The 15,670-nt window shown below is 31.6% G+C and overlaps 1 protein-coding gene across 7 annotated transcripts in view; it reads left to right on the top strand.

Moving 5' to 3' along the window:
* The window catches only part of LOC124354137 (tyrosine-protein phosphatase Lar), a 784,869-nt gene that overhangs the window by 739,390 nt on the left and 29,809 nt on the right, over nt 1–15,670 (top strand). For all 7 annotated transcript variants that reach the window (XM_046804381.1, XM_046804384.1, XM_046804380.1 and 4 more), the window contains 8 exons: nt 1,085–1,224; nt 2,336–2,538; nt 7,550–7,710; nt 8,404–8,675; nt 9,590–9,808; nt 10,246–10,383; nt 12,155–12,298; nt 14,497–14,772. In XM_046804381.1, coding sequence (XP_046660337.1) covers nt 1,085–1,224; nt 2,336–2,538; nt 7,550–7,710; nt 8,404–8,675; nt 9,590–9,808; nt 10,246–10,383; nt 12,155–12,298; nt 14,497–14,772 — 1,553 coding nt within the window. The remainder of the gene's footprint in view (nt 1–1,084; nt 1,225–2,335; nt 2,539–7,549; nt 7,711–8,403; nt 8,676–9,589; nt 9,809–10,245; nt 10,384–12,154; nt 12,299–14,496; nt 14,773–15,670) is intronic.

Below are 15,670 nucleotides of genomic sequence, written 5' to 3'. Positions count from 1 at the left end.
ACAGGAATTGTTCTTGGGATTTAAAAAGAATGTATTTTAACTGAGGTAAAAGGATTCGTCAGAAATTAAATGCATAGAGTTAGGGTCCATAGGCTACATATATTTATGAAAGAAAAGTCAAATTAATCTTACTTAATAAACAAAATACAACTGAAATAAAGTTGTTATGCATGTTTGATTTTACAAAAGTAATTACATTATTAAATTTATGACATTTGTTGATTTCAGTACGTTATTAAATAAGATTATTTAAAATGTTGAAATTTATAGGACAACAGTATTATTTTACAAAACTCCCTATTTTAAACACGAATTGTTCTTTAGTGTTTCTTTGGAAAACATGTATATTTCTTAAGAGACAGAGTTGCAAAGTACTACGTATATTCTTCGCATGACCTCAAATTTTAAATCACGTACTAATCAAAAGGTTATGATGGTATGTGTGAATAACTATTGTTAAAGGTTTGGGATGTTTGGGTAATCTAATTGTATATCATAAAGGTATAGGAATTGGTTTTAAAATCATTTTTTGCAATATTGACATTTTAATTTGTCTAGGTGAAACTACAGAGGTGTTACAATTTGTTGGACAAGAATATTTTTTATTTCAGTTATAAACCCATAATTTCATTTTTAGAATGTAATTACAATGACAATTTATTAAAATGAATGAATTGTTTTGGAAATGCAAGGTTTTAGTGAAAATGATACTGACCAAATTATTGAAACTAATATAAACGGTAATAATGAAAATGTATAAATATTTATTACTTTAATGTGTTGAAGTCAGTAATCATTCTAATATTTAAAATGTAAATATATTACAAAATATGTACAAAATTAATAGAAAATATAAAAAATAACCATTTAATAATTAGCAAATGTACTTTTTCAAGATTTATATTCACAGCCTGTTATAAGAAGTAGTCATTTCTAGTGGTCAGTTCCGTGACTGCCTTTCCTTTTTTTTTCTTGTTGATATAAATTAAAGAGTTACATTCGGAATTCGTAATATATCTTAGAGATCAAGGTGTTTGTACATCAATTCAAGATGAAGACTAAGAGAATATGGGTTTGTTTCTAGTCCCGGGTGACCCTCAGGACGTGAAAGTCCAAGCCATCAACTCGACGGCAATCCATGTTCAGTGGAAACCTCCAGTGGAGAAGGAACGCAACGGAATAATCCGTGGCTATCATATCCATGTGCAAGAAACCAAGGAAGAGGTACTAAATTTTAAATACTCTTAAATTGGATTTTCTTTTATTCTCTCTTGATTATCACGTGAATAAATTAAATATTTTTGGTTACTCAGTTTGGAAATACCCTGCGTTCATAGTTTTACGTAAACTTTGTATATGTCATATCATGTACCACGTGTAAATTTGTGAACTTCATACTGAGTGAGTTGTTTTCTTTGTATTATGTGTAGCAGTTATTATTAAAACGTATTTGTTCATTTTAGTGACTCTTAGAATCTTCATTACAAAGAGTCTAAATAATCTCTCTAAATATCTAATATCCTAATATCTAAATAACCTTTGTTACAAATTTATAAAGAATAAACAATTAATATACACCTGTATTTCACTCCAAAATTTTGCATTTAAGTGTGGTCATTATATTTTCTACAGTTGTCCCAAACGAAACATGTGGGAAGAAATACATTTTAAACAATTTCTAATTTGTAAATTCTGTAATTAATTAAGATGTCCAATAACAAAAATCTTACAGGTTTTAAGATTGTAGGGCATACAGCTACCTATTGTAGAACACTTGGAATACAGACAAAAATAAACTGTGAACATTATTAAGTTTTTCAGAAATTGCATTTACTATCATTATTAGTAAAAATCAAACTAAATAGGCCTAACACTAAATAAAAGCACTGATATGAATGAAATATTACAGGTTATTTATATAGTGTCTCAACCAGATATTGTTCAAATATTGTATTATTATTCAATGGCTTAATGTAAACAAACAAACACATATTACTTAAAATATCAAAAACAATTATAATGAACTGCTCCCATGAGTATTAAATGTCATGTATTGTTTACCTAATAATGTTAAATAAACCAGTTATGTAAAATGAACTTTCATTTATATCTCCTCAAATTCAATACATTCAAACATACATACATACATACATTCAGATGTTGAGATCGAAGGTTTTAAACAAGGGTCCATAGCTATAAAAAAAAAAAAAAAAAAAAAAAAAAAACAAAGGAGGTAATGATGAATATGAAGTTGAAATCCATGACATTAGTCTGATTGTACGAACCCAGTAGCAATAGTGACTGTCAGTCCTTATGCTCATCTCTGAATGTCTAGGGCAAGAGTCTATTGAACGAGCCGATGAGGTTCGACGTGCTGGATGGTGCAGCTCTGGAGCTCAACGTGTCAGGCCTCCAACCGGACACTAAGTATGCGGTGCAGGTGGCAGCTCTGACACGGAAAGGTGACGGGGACCGGAGCCAACCGGTCAGTGTCAAGACACCTGGAGGAGTGCCCAACCGACCCACAGTCAATCTCAAGTGAGTTCCCCTTCCTCGTGTTCTGTTTCCCAAAATATTATAACACATTTTAATTTTGTAATTTGCAAAATGATAGTGAAGAATTTGTTATCAGTACATATTTATTTATATTATACATTAATTGCAGTTAATTTTAGATGATAAAAAACCGTATGTAACACTCAGTAGATGTCCAGCGTGTCAGCTGACTTGAGTTACCTTTAAGACGTCAGTTTTATCTGTACACTTGAGCTATGTATCATAGGAATAAAGTATAACTTTGTTTTATGAGAAGAAGTGTGAGTACAAAAGGCAGAACAAAGGCAAAAATTCTCTCTAATGTAACACAATAGCAATATTCTTTCCACAGAATAGGCAAATTAAAGAAGTTTCACTGGAACAAAGTTTATATTATCCTATGGCCAAGATTGAAAACTACAATTTATGGCATCTTGCATACCACTCATGATTTCTGTTGACTGGTCCTACTTACTAACCTCAGTGAGATGCTGTGGTTTGGATTGTCTTGCTTTGCTACATACATGATCTTAAAACCAAGTCTAGAAACTACCAATTATGGGACCTAGCATACCACTAGTGATTTCTGTTGGCTGATTCTATTTACTAACCTCAGTGAGATGTCTCGGTTTGGATTGTCTTCCTTTGATACATATCTTATAGTAGCATATCGTATAGAACTAGCATACCACTCATAATTTCTGTTGGCTGGTTCTATTTACTAACCTCAGTGAGATGTCTCGGTTTGGATTGTCTTGCTTTGCTACATACATGATCTTAAAACCAAGTCTAGAAACTACCAATTATGGGACCTAGCATACCACTCATAATTTCTGTTGGCTGGTTCTATTTACTAACCTCAGTGAGATGTCTCGGTTTGGATTGTCTTCCTTTGATACATATCTTATAGTAGCATATCGTATAGAACTAGCATACCACTCATAATTTCTGTTGGCTGGTTCTATTTACTAACCTCAGTGAGATGTATCGGTAATTTCTTAAAACCAAGTCTAGAAACTACCAATTATGGGACCTAGCATACCACTCATAATTTCTGTTGGCTGGTTCTATTTACTAACCTCAGTGAGATGTCTCGGTTTGGATTGTCTTCCTTTGATACATATCTTATAGTAGCATATCGTATAGAACTAGCATACCACTCATAATTTCTGTTGGCTGGTTCTATTTACTAACCTCAGTGAGATGTCTCGGTTTGGATTGTCTTCCTTTGATACATATCTTATAGTAGCATATCGTATAGAACTAGCATACCATTCATAATTTCTGTTGGCTGGTTCTATTTACTAACCTCAGTGAGATGTCTCGGTTTGGATTGTCTTCCTTTGATACATATCTTATAGTAGCATATATCGTATAGAACTAGCATACCACTCATAATTTCTGTTGGCTGGTTCTATTTACTAACCTCAGTGAGATGTCTGGGTTTGGATTGTCTTCCTTTGATACATATCTTATAGTAGCATATCGTATAGAACTAGCATACCACTCATAATTTCTGTTGGCTGGTTCTATTTACTAACCTCAGTGAGATATCTCGGTTTGGATTGTCTTCCTTTGATACATATCTTATAGTAGCATATCGTATAGAACTAGCATACCACTCATAATTTCTGTTGGCTGGTTCTATTTACTAACCTCAGTGAGATGTCTCGGTTTGGATTGTCTTCCTTTGATACATATCTTATAGTAGCATATCGTATAGAACTAGCATACCACTCATAATTTCTGTTGGCTGGTTCTATTTACTAACCTCAGTGAGATGTCTCGGTTTGGACTGTCTTCGATTGCAACACACATGATGCTATGGTGAAGTCTAGAAACTACCACTTATGGGACCTAGCATACTACAGTACTAGTAATTTCTGTTGACTGGTTCTACTTACTAACCTCAGTGAGATGTTTCGACATGGATTATCTTTCTACATACATGATCCTTCCCATCTTACAGCTTTTAAATAAACCACCCATTTGGACGTGTATTTGACCTATTAGCCATCATAATTAACATTGATTTTAACCATAACTTCAAAAATAATATCCAAAGAACATTTGTTATCCTTTTTAGCGATTTTGTAGGAGTAGAACACTTGTTATAACTGGAGTGATAAAACAAATTGTTTTAATTAATATTTGTACTGCTGACAAAAACAGTAATGTAATAATTGTTGATTATACGAAAATAAACTTGTTTTAAACATATCACATTGCAGTTCAAGTTTAGTAAACGTGGGCTGTTCTGAAAGTATCAATTTTTTTATATTACTGAAAAAAACTAGCTTATTGATTGCAACCTTAAAAGTAATCTCCATTGAACATGATACACTTGTTCGAACAACATTTTCACTTCAAGATACAAGATGTAAAGTCCGCATTCAGTTTAATCTTTTTAATTGTTTAAAATCTGGTTGCTCTGAGTTTATTTCAACAAACAAAAGCCGGAACGGTGGTCATGGTTTCATATGTCTTGTGCGACTTCAAAACGCTGCTCCTTTAAATCTTTGGTGAGCAATTTTGGGATGAAATTTGCAACCACTTATTTACAACCAAATCCTCAGGACAGAATTCTGGCAACATTAGTTTTTGGTATATCCAAATCTTCCTCCAACTCATACAGTATTAAGTGATTGTCCAATTTGATCGCTTACCACACTTGTTCAATATTTTTGGGAATTCGTATTACAAAGTCTGACTAGAACGAGGTTCACTTTCAACCAAATCATGGTCATTTAAGAAATGTTTCAACAACAAATTCATACTAGTCAGGAACATGGTTTCCCCTTGAAAGGCTTGCCAGATCATTTGAATCATTTCTGCATATGCTTTTCTGAGTTTGAAACAAAATTTGATGCAAATTCGCTGATTTTTACTTTCATAATTTTTTAGGAAAAACCTGAGAAACACACACATACTGACTTCTGGACATATTAAAGATTATAAACGAGAGCTATTCTCGGTGCAAGTAGGATATTACAGTAGAGATAGTATGTGTTATATCTAACAACAATAGCTGCCATAGACAATGAGTCATTGTTAAAAATCGGTTACTTTCCTGACATTAGGCTTGTCTATGAGGCATGTATTTGTAACTGTCCCATTTCGAAATTCTGCTTTTACAGCACTGCAGTCAGTGTCCCGTACTTGTGCACTGTCTACCTTCTTCTGTTTAGAAAGCCACAGATGCAATTACAGCAAAAATTCATCGGTTTTACATCTGTTAATACATATTTCGAATGCCTCCATCAATTGAGAATCACACTAATTGTGATGTACATGCTATTGTTTACTTGGTGCTAAATGCATGAAAGCAGTTGTAATTCACTGTCAGAGTTGTGAAGTGTACGGACAAAACATTTTGAGTGATGAAATATCATTCAAATGGATAAGATCTGTAAAATATGAAAGAATGTTCATGATGGAGATAGGAAGTGGACGACCGACAACAATTTTCTGCAAAAAGCGAATAATAAAGTGAAAATAAACAGGAGTTTCCCCAAATTATTGGAAGTAATCACTAATGACATTATTATTGGTTGTTTAAACTAACGAGAAACATATTTTGCTGTATGAGAATGTCAGTGTGCAGCAAACCAAACTCAAGATCTCATCACACCATTTTGCTAGAAGCAATTTGATAATTCTCTAAAAAGGCCCAATTTAGCTCATAGTGACTAGTATTTGTTTTTTCTTCAGAAGAAAAATCTTAAAGGTTAGTGCCGCAACAATAATAATAGCGTCAAAGTGATTGTGTTGCAGTCACTGTTGAAGCAGATGGCAATCTTCTATGACAACAGCAGACAAAGGGTTGTTTTAGATATGATAATTCCCTTAATGTTGATGGCAAATATGTAGACAAGTGTGGGTTTTAATGTAAAAATAAAATTGCTACAAAAAGTTTACTTGACTTTTATATATATATCAAAACAGTACTTACTTAAAAACATGTCTCATTAATATGAGGCACATGGTAATCCAAGTGTGCTAGTGCCACCAAGGTTCCCTATCTGAAACAAACGTCACATGTTGGTCATCAACTCATACCCAATAAAGGCAAAATAATGTAGCAACAAACCAAAACCTAGGTATTGGCATTTAGCTTACAGTTTCTCTACTATTTACCTTTAAAATGTTTTCAAATCACATATTAAAAGAACAATGGTGGATGACATATTCATTTATCAGTAGTCAGTGCAAAATTAATGATATGTTAATTTGTTACAATCTGTACAGGGATTGAAGTGTAAATAGATTCACAATCTCATTTATATCTTTTTCTCTCAGAGTGGACAAATCGTTTTAAAAGTCTGTGTTTTAGGAAAACGTGTGTTGCTTATGTCTTTATATACTCTATACTATCTTTTTTATATTGATTTGGGCTTAACATTTCAATAGTTTATGTTCTGTTAAGACTTTAGTGTAACTATGAAACATTTTTGTGCCAATAGTAATTTCCTTCCAATCAGTAGCCCTGAACAGGTGGTATAAGAATTATCGTTTTAAGTTTAGTTCAACTGGCCAGCAATATCTATCAAACACATATATAAACATGTATATATTAGAGGTAACCAGAGCTATATGAAAGAAATCATCGAGTAAATATATATAATATTGTAAATATCGTAGAACTACAAAAATATAAATACCCAAATTTAATCATTATTTTCCATTTTGCACATCTTTTCTCAAAATCAATAATTGGAAGTGTTTTCATAATATGAGCAACAGACTTTTTACCAAATCTAAGTTAACACCTCCATAATTGTTTTAAAACATTTTGTCTGTCTTAGCTTAAATTTTCCTCTTTTGTTAGAGATGTATTTTGCATGGATAAAAAATAATGAGTTTTATTACTGTTTTAAGACAAAAATACTATTGTATACAAACAATCTTTGGAAACACATGTTTTTCACAGGTGTTTTTCACCAATTACTTCTATTTTACCTTTGGTTCTATGATGTGAGTGTTGTTGTTTTTGACTAAGGTGGTTCTTTTCCAGGATCCTTGAGAGAGAGCCAGAAGTGAGCATCGAGCTTGAGTGGACCAGGCCCACAATGACCTATGGGGAGCTGTTGGGTTACCGTCTGCGGTACGGAGTCAAGGAGAACCCCCTTAAAGAAGAGCTCACCAAGGCTACATCTCACAAGATCAGCCAACTGGGTAATGCTGGTTTAAATGGAATACTATTATATTTTACTTGCATTATGGATGGTTATTTTTTAATATACTTTGGCATACATATAAAGAAGATATGGTAAGAATAGAAGAATACAGGTAAAAATAGAAGAAATAGCAAAAGAAATTGGGTTGGTACAGATATGAAATGAAATTAAGAATTTTTCATTTATTATACAGGCTAAGTTAGGGCCACATGGCCCTTGCATGTGACCTGCGTAGTAATTTTCTTATAGCATAAGACTAATATATTTGGTATAATGTTGTAACAACATATTATAACAGTGTTCTAAATATGCAATATAAAATGTATTTAATTATTTTACTAACATTAATTTTGTTATTTCATAAATATATCATAGAATTTAAATAATTTGTCAAGCCTCTTTTAAGATGCTTGTGTATTTCAATTTGTGGATAGTTTTAATTGTTTTACCAGTCCCAAGTTTTGATTTATCTAAGTTTCAATTTATTTGTTTCAAACTTATAAAACTATTTTACTCAGGTATGTTTCACTGTAAAGTGACTCCTTAAATTAGTCTTGGCTTTCTAATAGTTTAACATTTTTAATGATTGTAAATGGTGAAGGAAATAGGTAAGCAATATTTTATTGGTAAGATCTAGTGAATATTAAATTTTAACGACCACCTCATTAACCAAAAACCAATTTATTTCTAGAACGTGGAGTCGAGTATGAGTTCCGAATTGCTGGACAGAACAATATAGGGTATGGACAGGAGACAATCAAGTACCTGTTAACACCAGAGGGTCCACCCACTGGACCTCCTGCAAACCTGAGCCATCGCTTCCAGACCCCAGATGTCGTCTGCGTGACCTGGGACCAACCGAGCAGGGCAGATCGCAACGGTCAGGTCACCCACTATGATGTGCAGTTCCACAAAAAGAGTGACCAGTCCACCATCATGGACAGGAACACCACCGTAACCAGGGTGAGTAGTTTGTGATTGCAGGCTGCTAAAGTTTAATCAAAATAAGTGGGGGGAAATTTAACCCTGTACTTCTGATTGGCATAATCATGTATATCAGATAGCTAAATTGAGTTTTCAGAATCTAAAACTTGTCATTTTTATTTTAAAATATTTGTAAAAAATGTTATATATTTTTACATTTTAAGAATTAGAACACATGCAGACTTATTGTATAAAAATAGTGTATGACAACAGTTTAACTCATATTATCCTTCTGGTACGTAAGAGCACCTCAGTATGTTGTGTTATATGTTTTTAGTCATCTTTGCAGCAACATCCTACAGACAGATGTGAGTGAATAAATTACCTATAATTTTATCTTCATAGATTTTAAACTTATATTTTAAAATTTGTTGTAAGTTTATGAATTTAGTTATTTTTTGTTAAGAAAAAAAAGATTAGAGAAAAAAATACATGTTTTAATACAAAAAATTGTAATTTTGATGTTATAGGTATTTTAAGTAGTGTAATGCTTTCTATTACTAGCACTAGGGTGAAAAGTAAGTTAAGAGCTAAGCTGAATAATGGTTAATTTTAGACAACATAATAGGTACAATTTTTATCAAACTAAAATATTCATATGTTACTTTTCAATTAATTCTTATATTTAAGCTTATATCAACAAGTATGTAGCTAGTGTGTTAATCAAAGCCTTGTGTTGCATTTTTCTAAGAATAACCTTATCATATTTGCGGTTATAAATATTCGTCTCATTTTAGTACTCCTTACTAGAGTAAAATGAATGTAAAAATAAATACAGTGTTAGATAGGGACCGTTTCAACCATTACATGTAAATCTGATTTCCTCAACATTCTGCAATCATCTATTAATTGCGTTATTGGGACAATGGGTAACAGATTTTTCTTTTCCTCAGGCGGTGTTTTCCAACCTGGAGGAGAGTGCTGAGTATGTATTCCGAGTACGAGCGCACACACGTGCGGGTGCTGGTCCTTGGAGTGAGCGGGAGCCGGTCACCACAGACCGTGACATTGTGAGAGCGCCCATGGGAGTAAGGGCAGTAGCCACGTCTGACCAGAGTGTCGAGGTGTGGTGGGAAACTGTACCCAGCCGAGGGAAGATCATCGGTTACCAGGTACACAATTTCATAACTAGTTCAGTTATTTTTCAATCCCAATAAATCTTGGTACAGTTTATACTGAAGCATTTCCTTTAATTTCCTGTCATTTTTCTATCTTTTTTTTGCTTGATTTTTTCTTTATATCTTGTCAGAATCATTAACTGATCTTAATGTTTTGACTTTTTATCAAACATTAACATATTGACAGGTAGATCCATTTATTTCAATGATTTTGCAACTCTTACAATGTATATACTTAAATATAGATTAAAACTTAATTGTCCTATCATCAGGTACAAATTGTATAACCAGAAAACCACATTTCATTCTACAATTAATTTGATATCTGCAGATTTTGTATTCATTAGTTATTTATACATTTTTGTAATCCTCCAGCTCATGTATTTGTTAGTCATATGAATTTAAAATAATAATCTGTTTCTTGCTTCCAGTTGTACTACACGATGACAGCTGTAGAAGATTTGGATGAATGGCAGCAGAAAACAGTGGCCTTAACAGAATCTGCCGATCTTGTAAATTTAGAAAAATATGCACAGTATGCAATAGCTGTTGCAGCTCGTACGAAAAATGTAAGTTTACATATTACTTAGACCTATTATACTTTTTATGAAATTAACAATGTACATTAAAGTAGGGGACTGCACTTTATGCAAGACAAAACAATGTAATATAAACTAGCAAATCTAATATCGAAGAACATTGTCTATCATCATTCTGTGTTGATAGTGAAATATCTATATGCATTGGTAATAGCTCCATAGCTTGGTATTCGGAGTGCAGTAGAAGTCAGATAGTGCTATTTTAAAATTCTTTTCTTCAAGCAAACAATGCTGTATCTCTCGTTTATCAGTTACATATCTAGGCATCTATTAGAAATGTGTGAATTCGGGAATGGGAATTACAGGCACATATTGTTACCCTTGTTAGCACAAGCATGGTTGATACGTTGATCTTCAACTAATAACTTTTTCTTTATTTAATTCCCACATACATGAATTATATGACAATCTTTTCTGAATACCTACGTGTTTAGAACATTGTATACCGTAATTTATTATCAAATAATGTATTTATTACTTATGTATTAACTTGGACTAGCTAGCCAAGATCATCGCATTGATACAGAGTGAAATAAAAATCATATTCTCAGCTTAATCCTAGTTAATTGCTCAAAATCATTGTTGAGGGAAAACACAATAAGGAAGGTGGCTTGTCGAGGAAAGATTTTCTGAGGGCAATAATGATGACAGTAAGGGAAACTCATTATTTGATTTCATATAAGTATATTTTAGCTGTATCCATATATTTCCTGAGTGATTAAAAAATAATTTGTTCAGAAAGTTTAATATTTAAAAAGTGTTATAAACATTTATGTACTTTTGGCTAAACTTTAACTTCTATTAAAAAGATGTTGTTTTCTGAAAGTTAATCTACATAAAAGAAAAGAGTAAGTACTAATAAAAATAGTTAATAACAAAATTATTTTGAAATTCTTCTACTAAAAAAATTAAATATAGACAATAAACAATATATCTTTATTTGTACATTCTTTGAGAATTACAATGGTATCAAAATGTTATGGAATTGAGTCAGGAAAAGTACAGGTCAAATTCAGCAAGATGTTCAAGCCTCCAAATTTTATTGAGTTCTCCAGTTTGTAAATTCATCAATGGTGTAAAACGGGTGTTTCACCAACCAATTCTTCAGCTCCCTCTTAAAAGTGTTGCTCTCTTCCTGTAGTTTAATTTCTTCAGGCAGATTTTGAATAGCTGAGCTCTCATGTGAGATGGCTTTTCCAAGTACAGTGCCATTCTGTGTGCTGGTAAATTTAAGTTTGCAGCCCAGCACGTGTTATATGTATGCAGGTCTCTGCCCCTTCTCTAGTTGTTACAATGTAAATACATTATCATTTGTAGTATATAGAGAGACACTACAGCGATGATATTCAGCTCAATAAAGGTTCTCGACAGTTTTGAAATACTCCCTGATTTCATTATGGGATTGTATTTAGATTTTCTTTTTGGTGAGTTCTGTCCCCTAAATTACAAAAACTAAATAAAAAAGGGTTTAATTCACAAGTTATTAAATAGAAACAACAGAAATGAAACCATTAGTACATCAAATAAAACAAAAATGGCCAGTGCTAAAAAGGTTAAACTGGATATTACAACTGAAATGTCTCTCTATGTAATAACTACCTCCAACTTAAATTTATTAAGATTACATTTTCCTACATTTCCAATAAAAGTTGCAGATTCTCTTAACTCTTCTTACTAGATCATTTGCTAAATACATGACTTGTGTGAAAGTGTAAACAATTGGTGACTGTATATGTGACAGGGCAAGGGACGTTTGTCAGAGAAGGTAACAGTGAAGGTTAAGCCAGAAGATGTTCCCCTCAGTCTAAGAGCTCATGAGGTCAGCACTCACAGCATGACACTGACGTGGGCCCCTCCCATCCGTCTAAACCCCAATAACTATAAGGTGAGTGTCAAGTGTAGTCAGCTCTACTGTCTACTACTATTTTGTATACACAATTATTCATAATGTGAATGAAATAAAAAAGTATGACCATACGGGTTTTATTAACATTGCAACAGTGCTTTATTTTAAACCTAACCATTTTAAGACTATGTCTGTGATTAGTTTTCATCAGCACAACGCCCATGTAAAGGAGCAATATATAATTTATTGGAACATTTTAGAGACATTGGAAATGTCAAAGATATATCTAGAGGCATACAATGGTTTCTTATGATTCTTCTTTTGTTTGTTGGTAGTGCTGAAAAAATATTTAAAATTCTCAAAAAATCTCTTTCACAGTAACTCTAGCTAACAGGTAGATCCTACATGACTTTGCAACATTGCAGAAAAATACCTAAAACAATACCTTTACAAAATTATAGTAATTCAAGTACTTGTTTTCACTAGATTTAAACAAGTGTGTAACTTACTACTGTTAATTTTGGCAAGACTTACACAGCAAATATTCAGAACAAATTACAAATATTTAATAATGTTTTCATTGGCAAAGCTTAGTTAACTTTAAATGAATTTGTTAAAGGGCAATACTAGTTAGATTTGTTGGCAGAAAATCTATATACTGTACAGCAGTTTCATTACCCTCTTAAAAGCACGTGTGTTGTGTTCCATATCATAAAACTATAAGTCCTATTTTCTGTGAAGGAAATATGTATAACAGTTTTGTATTCAGAAGTCATTCATCAATTTATTACTATGCTTGAGGATGATACACATTTGTATATTTATTTACTTGTATAAATGAACAGAACCATTTTACATGTGATGCAAATTTCTATGATTTAGAACAAGTTTGAAAACAAAATCAACAATATATATTTAAGAACATAAAACTAACGCAATATAAATGTGACATTCAAAATAAGAAAATTTAGGAAAAATAGTAATCAAGATGGTTAACATGCAAATATTTAAATAATACAATATAACTAAAAAATAATTCACACCAAATAAATGTTCATAAAGATAAAACTTAAAAGTGTTAACAATATTTTAACAATGATATAACAACATATTTTAATCTACAAGGTTCAGTCATGGGTATGAATGTGTGCTTGTGGTTTCATAGACTCTCTTCCTAAAATTTTGAAAATGTATAGGTTTGTAGGGATATATGGAAGGAAACTGAAGTTATAAGTACAAATTTTTAAACATACACAAACCTAAACTTCGATGGAAACGACTTGTATTTTATTATTAACAAAAAAATATGTATTATACTCTTCATTTTATTGCCGAATAAAAAAAATCAGGCCAGTAATTTAAGGGGCCAGATATAACAAAATAGCTGTGGCACTCAAGGGATTTGTACATGACCAAAAGTTTTTTTTTGTAAAGTTTATATTTTGAATATTCAATCAATAAAGATATTAAAATAAATATAATAAAATCAATAAAAAGCGTTTGGATTCTTGTTAATATAACTTTATTTAATCTCATATAAGATGTCAATCTTGCAAAATGTTGTTGACTTATGATTTATCATGCTATGTGTGCATCAGTCATGCAATATGGTATGGGTTTGGGGAATTTCTAGTAGGTTGGAATACATTTTTAATACATTTAATTTTTGTTTAATTACGTAATAGCTATTATTCTGTAGTACATTGTTTATAAATGTACATACTGTTTTGGTTAAGATGCTGCACAGGCTTGTTGCACTGTTTATTCTGTTATTAAAGTAGACTCTAAGCTTTGTACTTTTTATGTATTGCTAAACCATTGCAACTGGTAAAAGATGGTTTAGTATTTTGAAATGAGTAGTTTGTAATTTTAATGTAAATATTTATTGAAAAATAAATCATTATTTTAATATCTATGTGGTACAATAATTTAATAACATTATAAATACATAAATTTATTAATTTTATTTTTTTACAATGTTTTATAAATTTATAACATTATACAAATTTAATCCATAAATTTATGCTTTCTGATGTTTCAAAATTGATACTATTATTAAGCTCTAATTCTATACCTTGATAATGTCACCTGTTCTTCTAAATGTGCTGGATTAAAAGTGTTTGAATTTTAATACCATTGTTTTTATGAGCTCAAAATCAATATGGCAGTCATTACAAATAACTCTTATTAGCTCATATTGAAGGCATGGGAAATGAACACGTTATGTCTTGATGCAGATATCATACGATGCAGTCAAGGAGTTTGTGGATTCACAAGGTATCACTCAGACTCAGGTGGTTCCTCGACGCACTGTGCTGCTGGACCCAGACACGCGCTCCCACACTATCAACGAGCTATCCCCATTCACCACGTACAACGTGAATGTCTCAGCGATACCCTCAGACCACACATATAGACCCCCTACTCGCATCACAGTCACCACCCAGATGGCAGCACCTCAGCCCATGGTCAAGCCTGACTTCTATGGTGTTGTCAGTGGGGAAGAGATTCAGGTTCGATCTCTTTCTCACTAATAAATACAATAACAAAAAACACACACATATATGCATATACTTACATATAATTTTATGTGCTAACATAATTTCAGACATTAAATTACTAATATATACCTATTGATTGTTAGTGAACTGTGACTTCATGCCTAAGATTTTCTCAAGAACCTCCTGAATGTTTAAAACAAAATTTTGGCATAATGGCTTTCTTGATCTGGATTAATTTAAATGATTTCACACACTTTTGCTTAATGTGTTGAGGACAATAATTAAATAATTTGATACTTAAGCAAAATATATAATATTATATAAAATTAATAATATCAATAGAAATATATGTAAACATTGAATAAAATTACTCATTTAATCCAAAATTAAGTTTTAATAATAAAAAAAATCAGTAAATAATATTAATAGCACATATAAAATATGGTGATGCAATTAGCATTACATTCTGATAAACTAGGGACAATACAATGGCAGATAATAGAGTTTGATAGAATACATTTTTAGAAAAAACATTTGTTAAAAAAAGCAAGGACTAATTTTAAATAAGCATATTTGAGGATGTTGGGCTCATCTTCTCAGTTAAATAGGGAAGTATTCAGTTAAAATAAAATTTAATATGGACTGAGAAACTGACATTTTTGTGGTATATTATGGTATGTGACGTTTTATTATACCATTTGAAATAAGTGTAAAACTTTATTTCAATCAATTTTTAAATAGGATGTTATGATGCTATACAATTTAAGAATATTTTACAAATTATTTTAATTAATATTGAACCTAGGGATACAAACTAAAGAGACTTAACGCTTTTAAAATTGATAATATGCCAGTAAATATTTATTGACTATGTATCTTAGACACTGTAATTGAAAAAGGTTATGAAAAA

The sequence above is a fragment of the Homalodisca vitripennis genome, chromosome 2, assembly GCF_021130785.1.
Source record: "Homalodisca vitripennis isolate AUS2020 chromosome 2, UT_GWSS_2.1, whole genome shotgun sequence".
Taxonomy (NCBI): domain Eukaryota; kingdom Metazoa; phylum Arthropoda; class Insecta; order Hemiptera; family Cicadellidae; genus Homalodisca; species Homalodisca vitripennis.
Note: the sequence above shows the minus strand (reverse complement) of the source record. Positions and strands in the feature narration are given on the sequence as shown.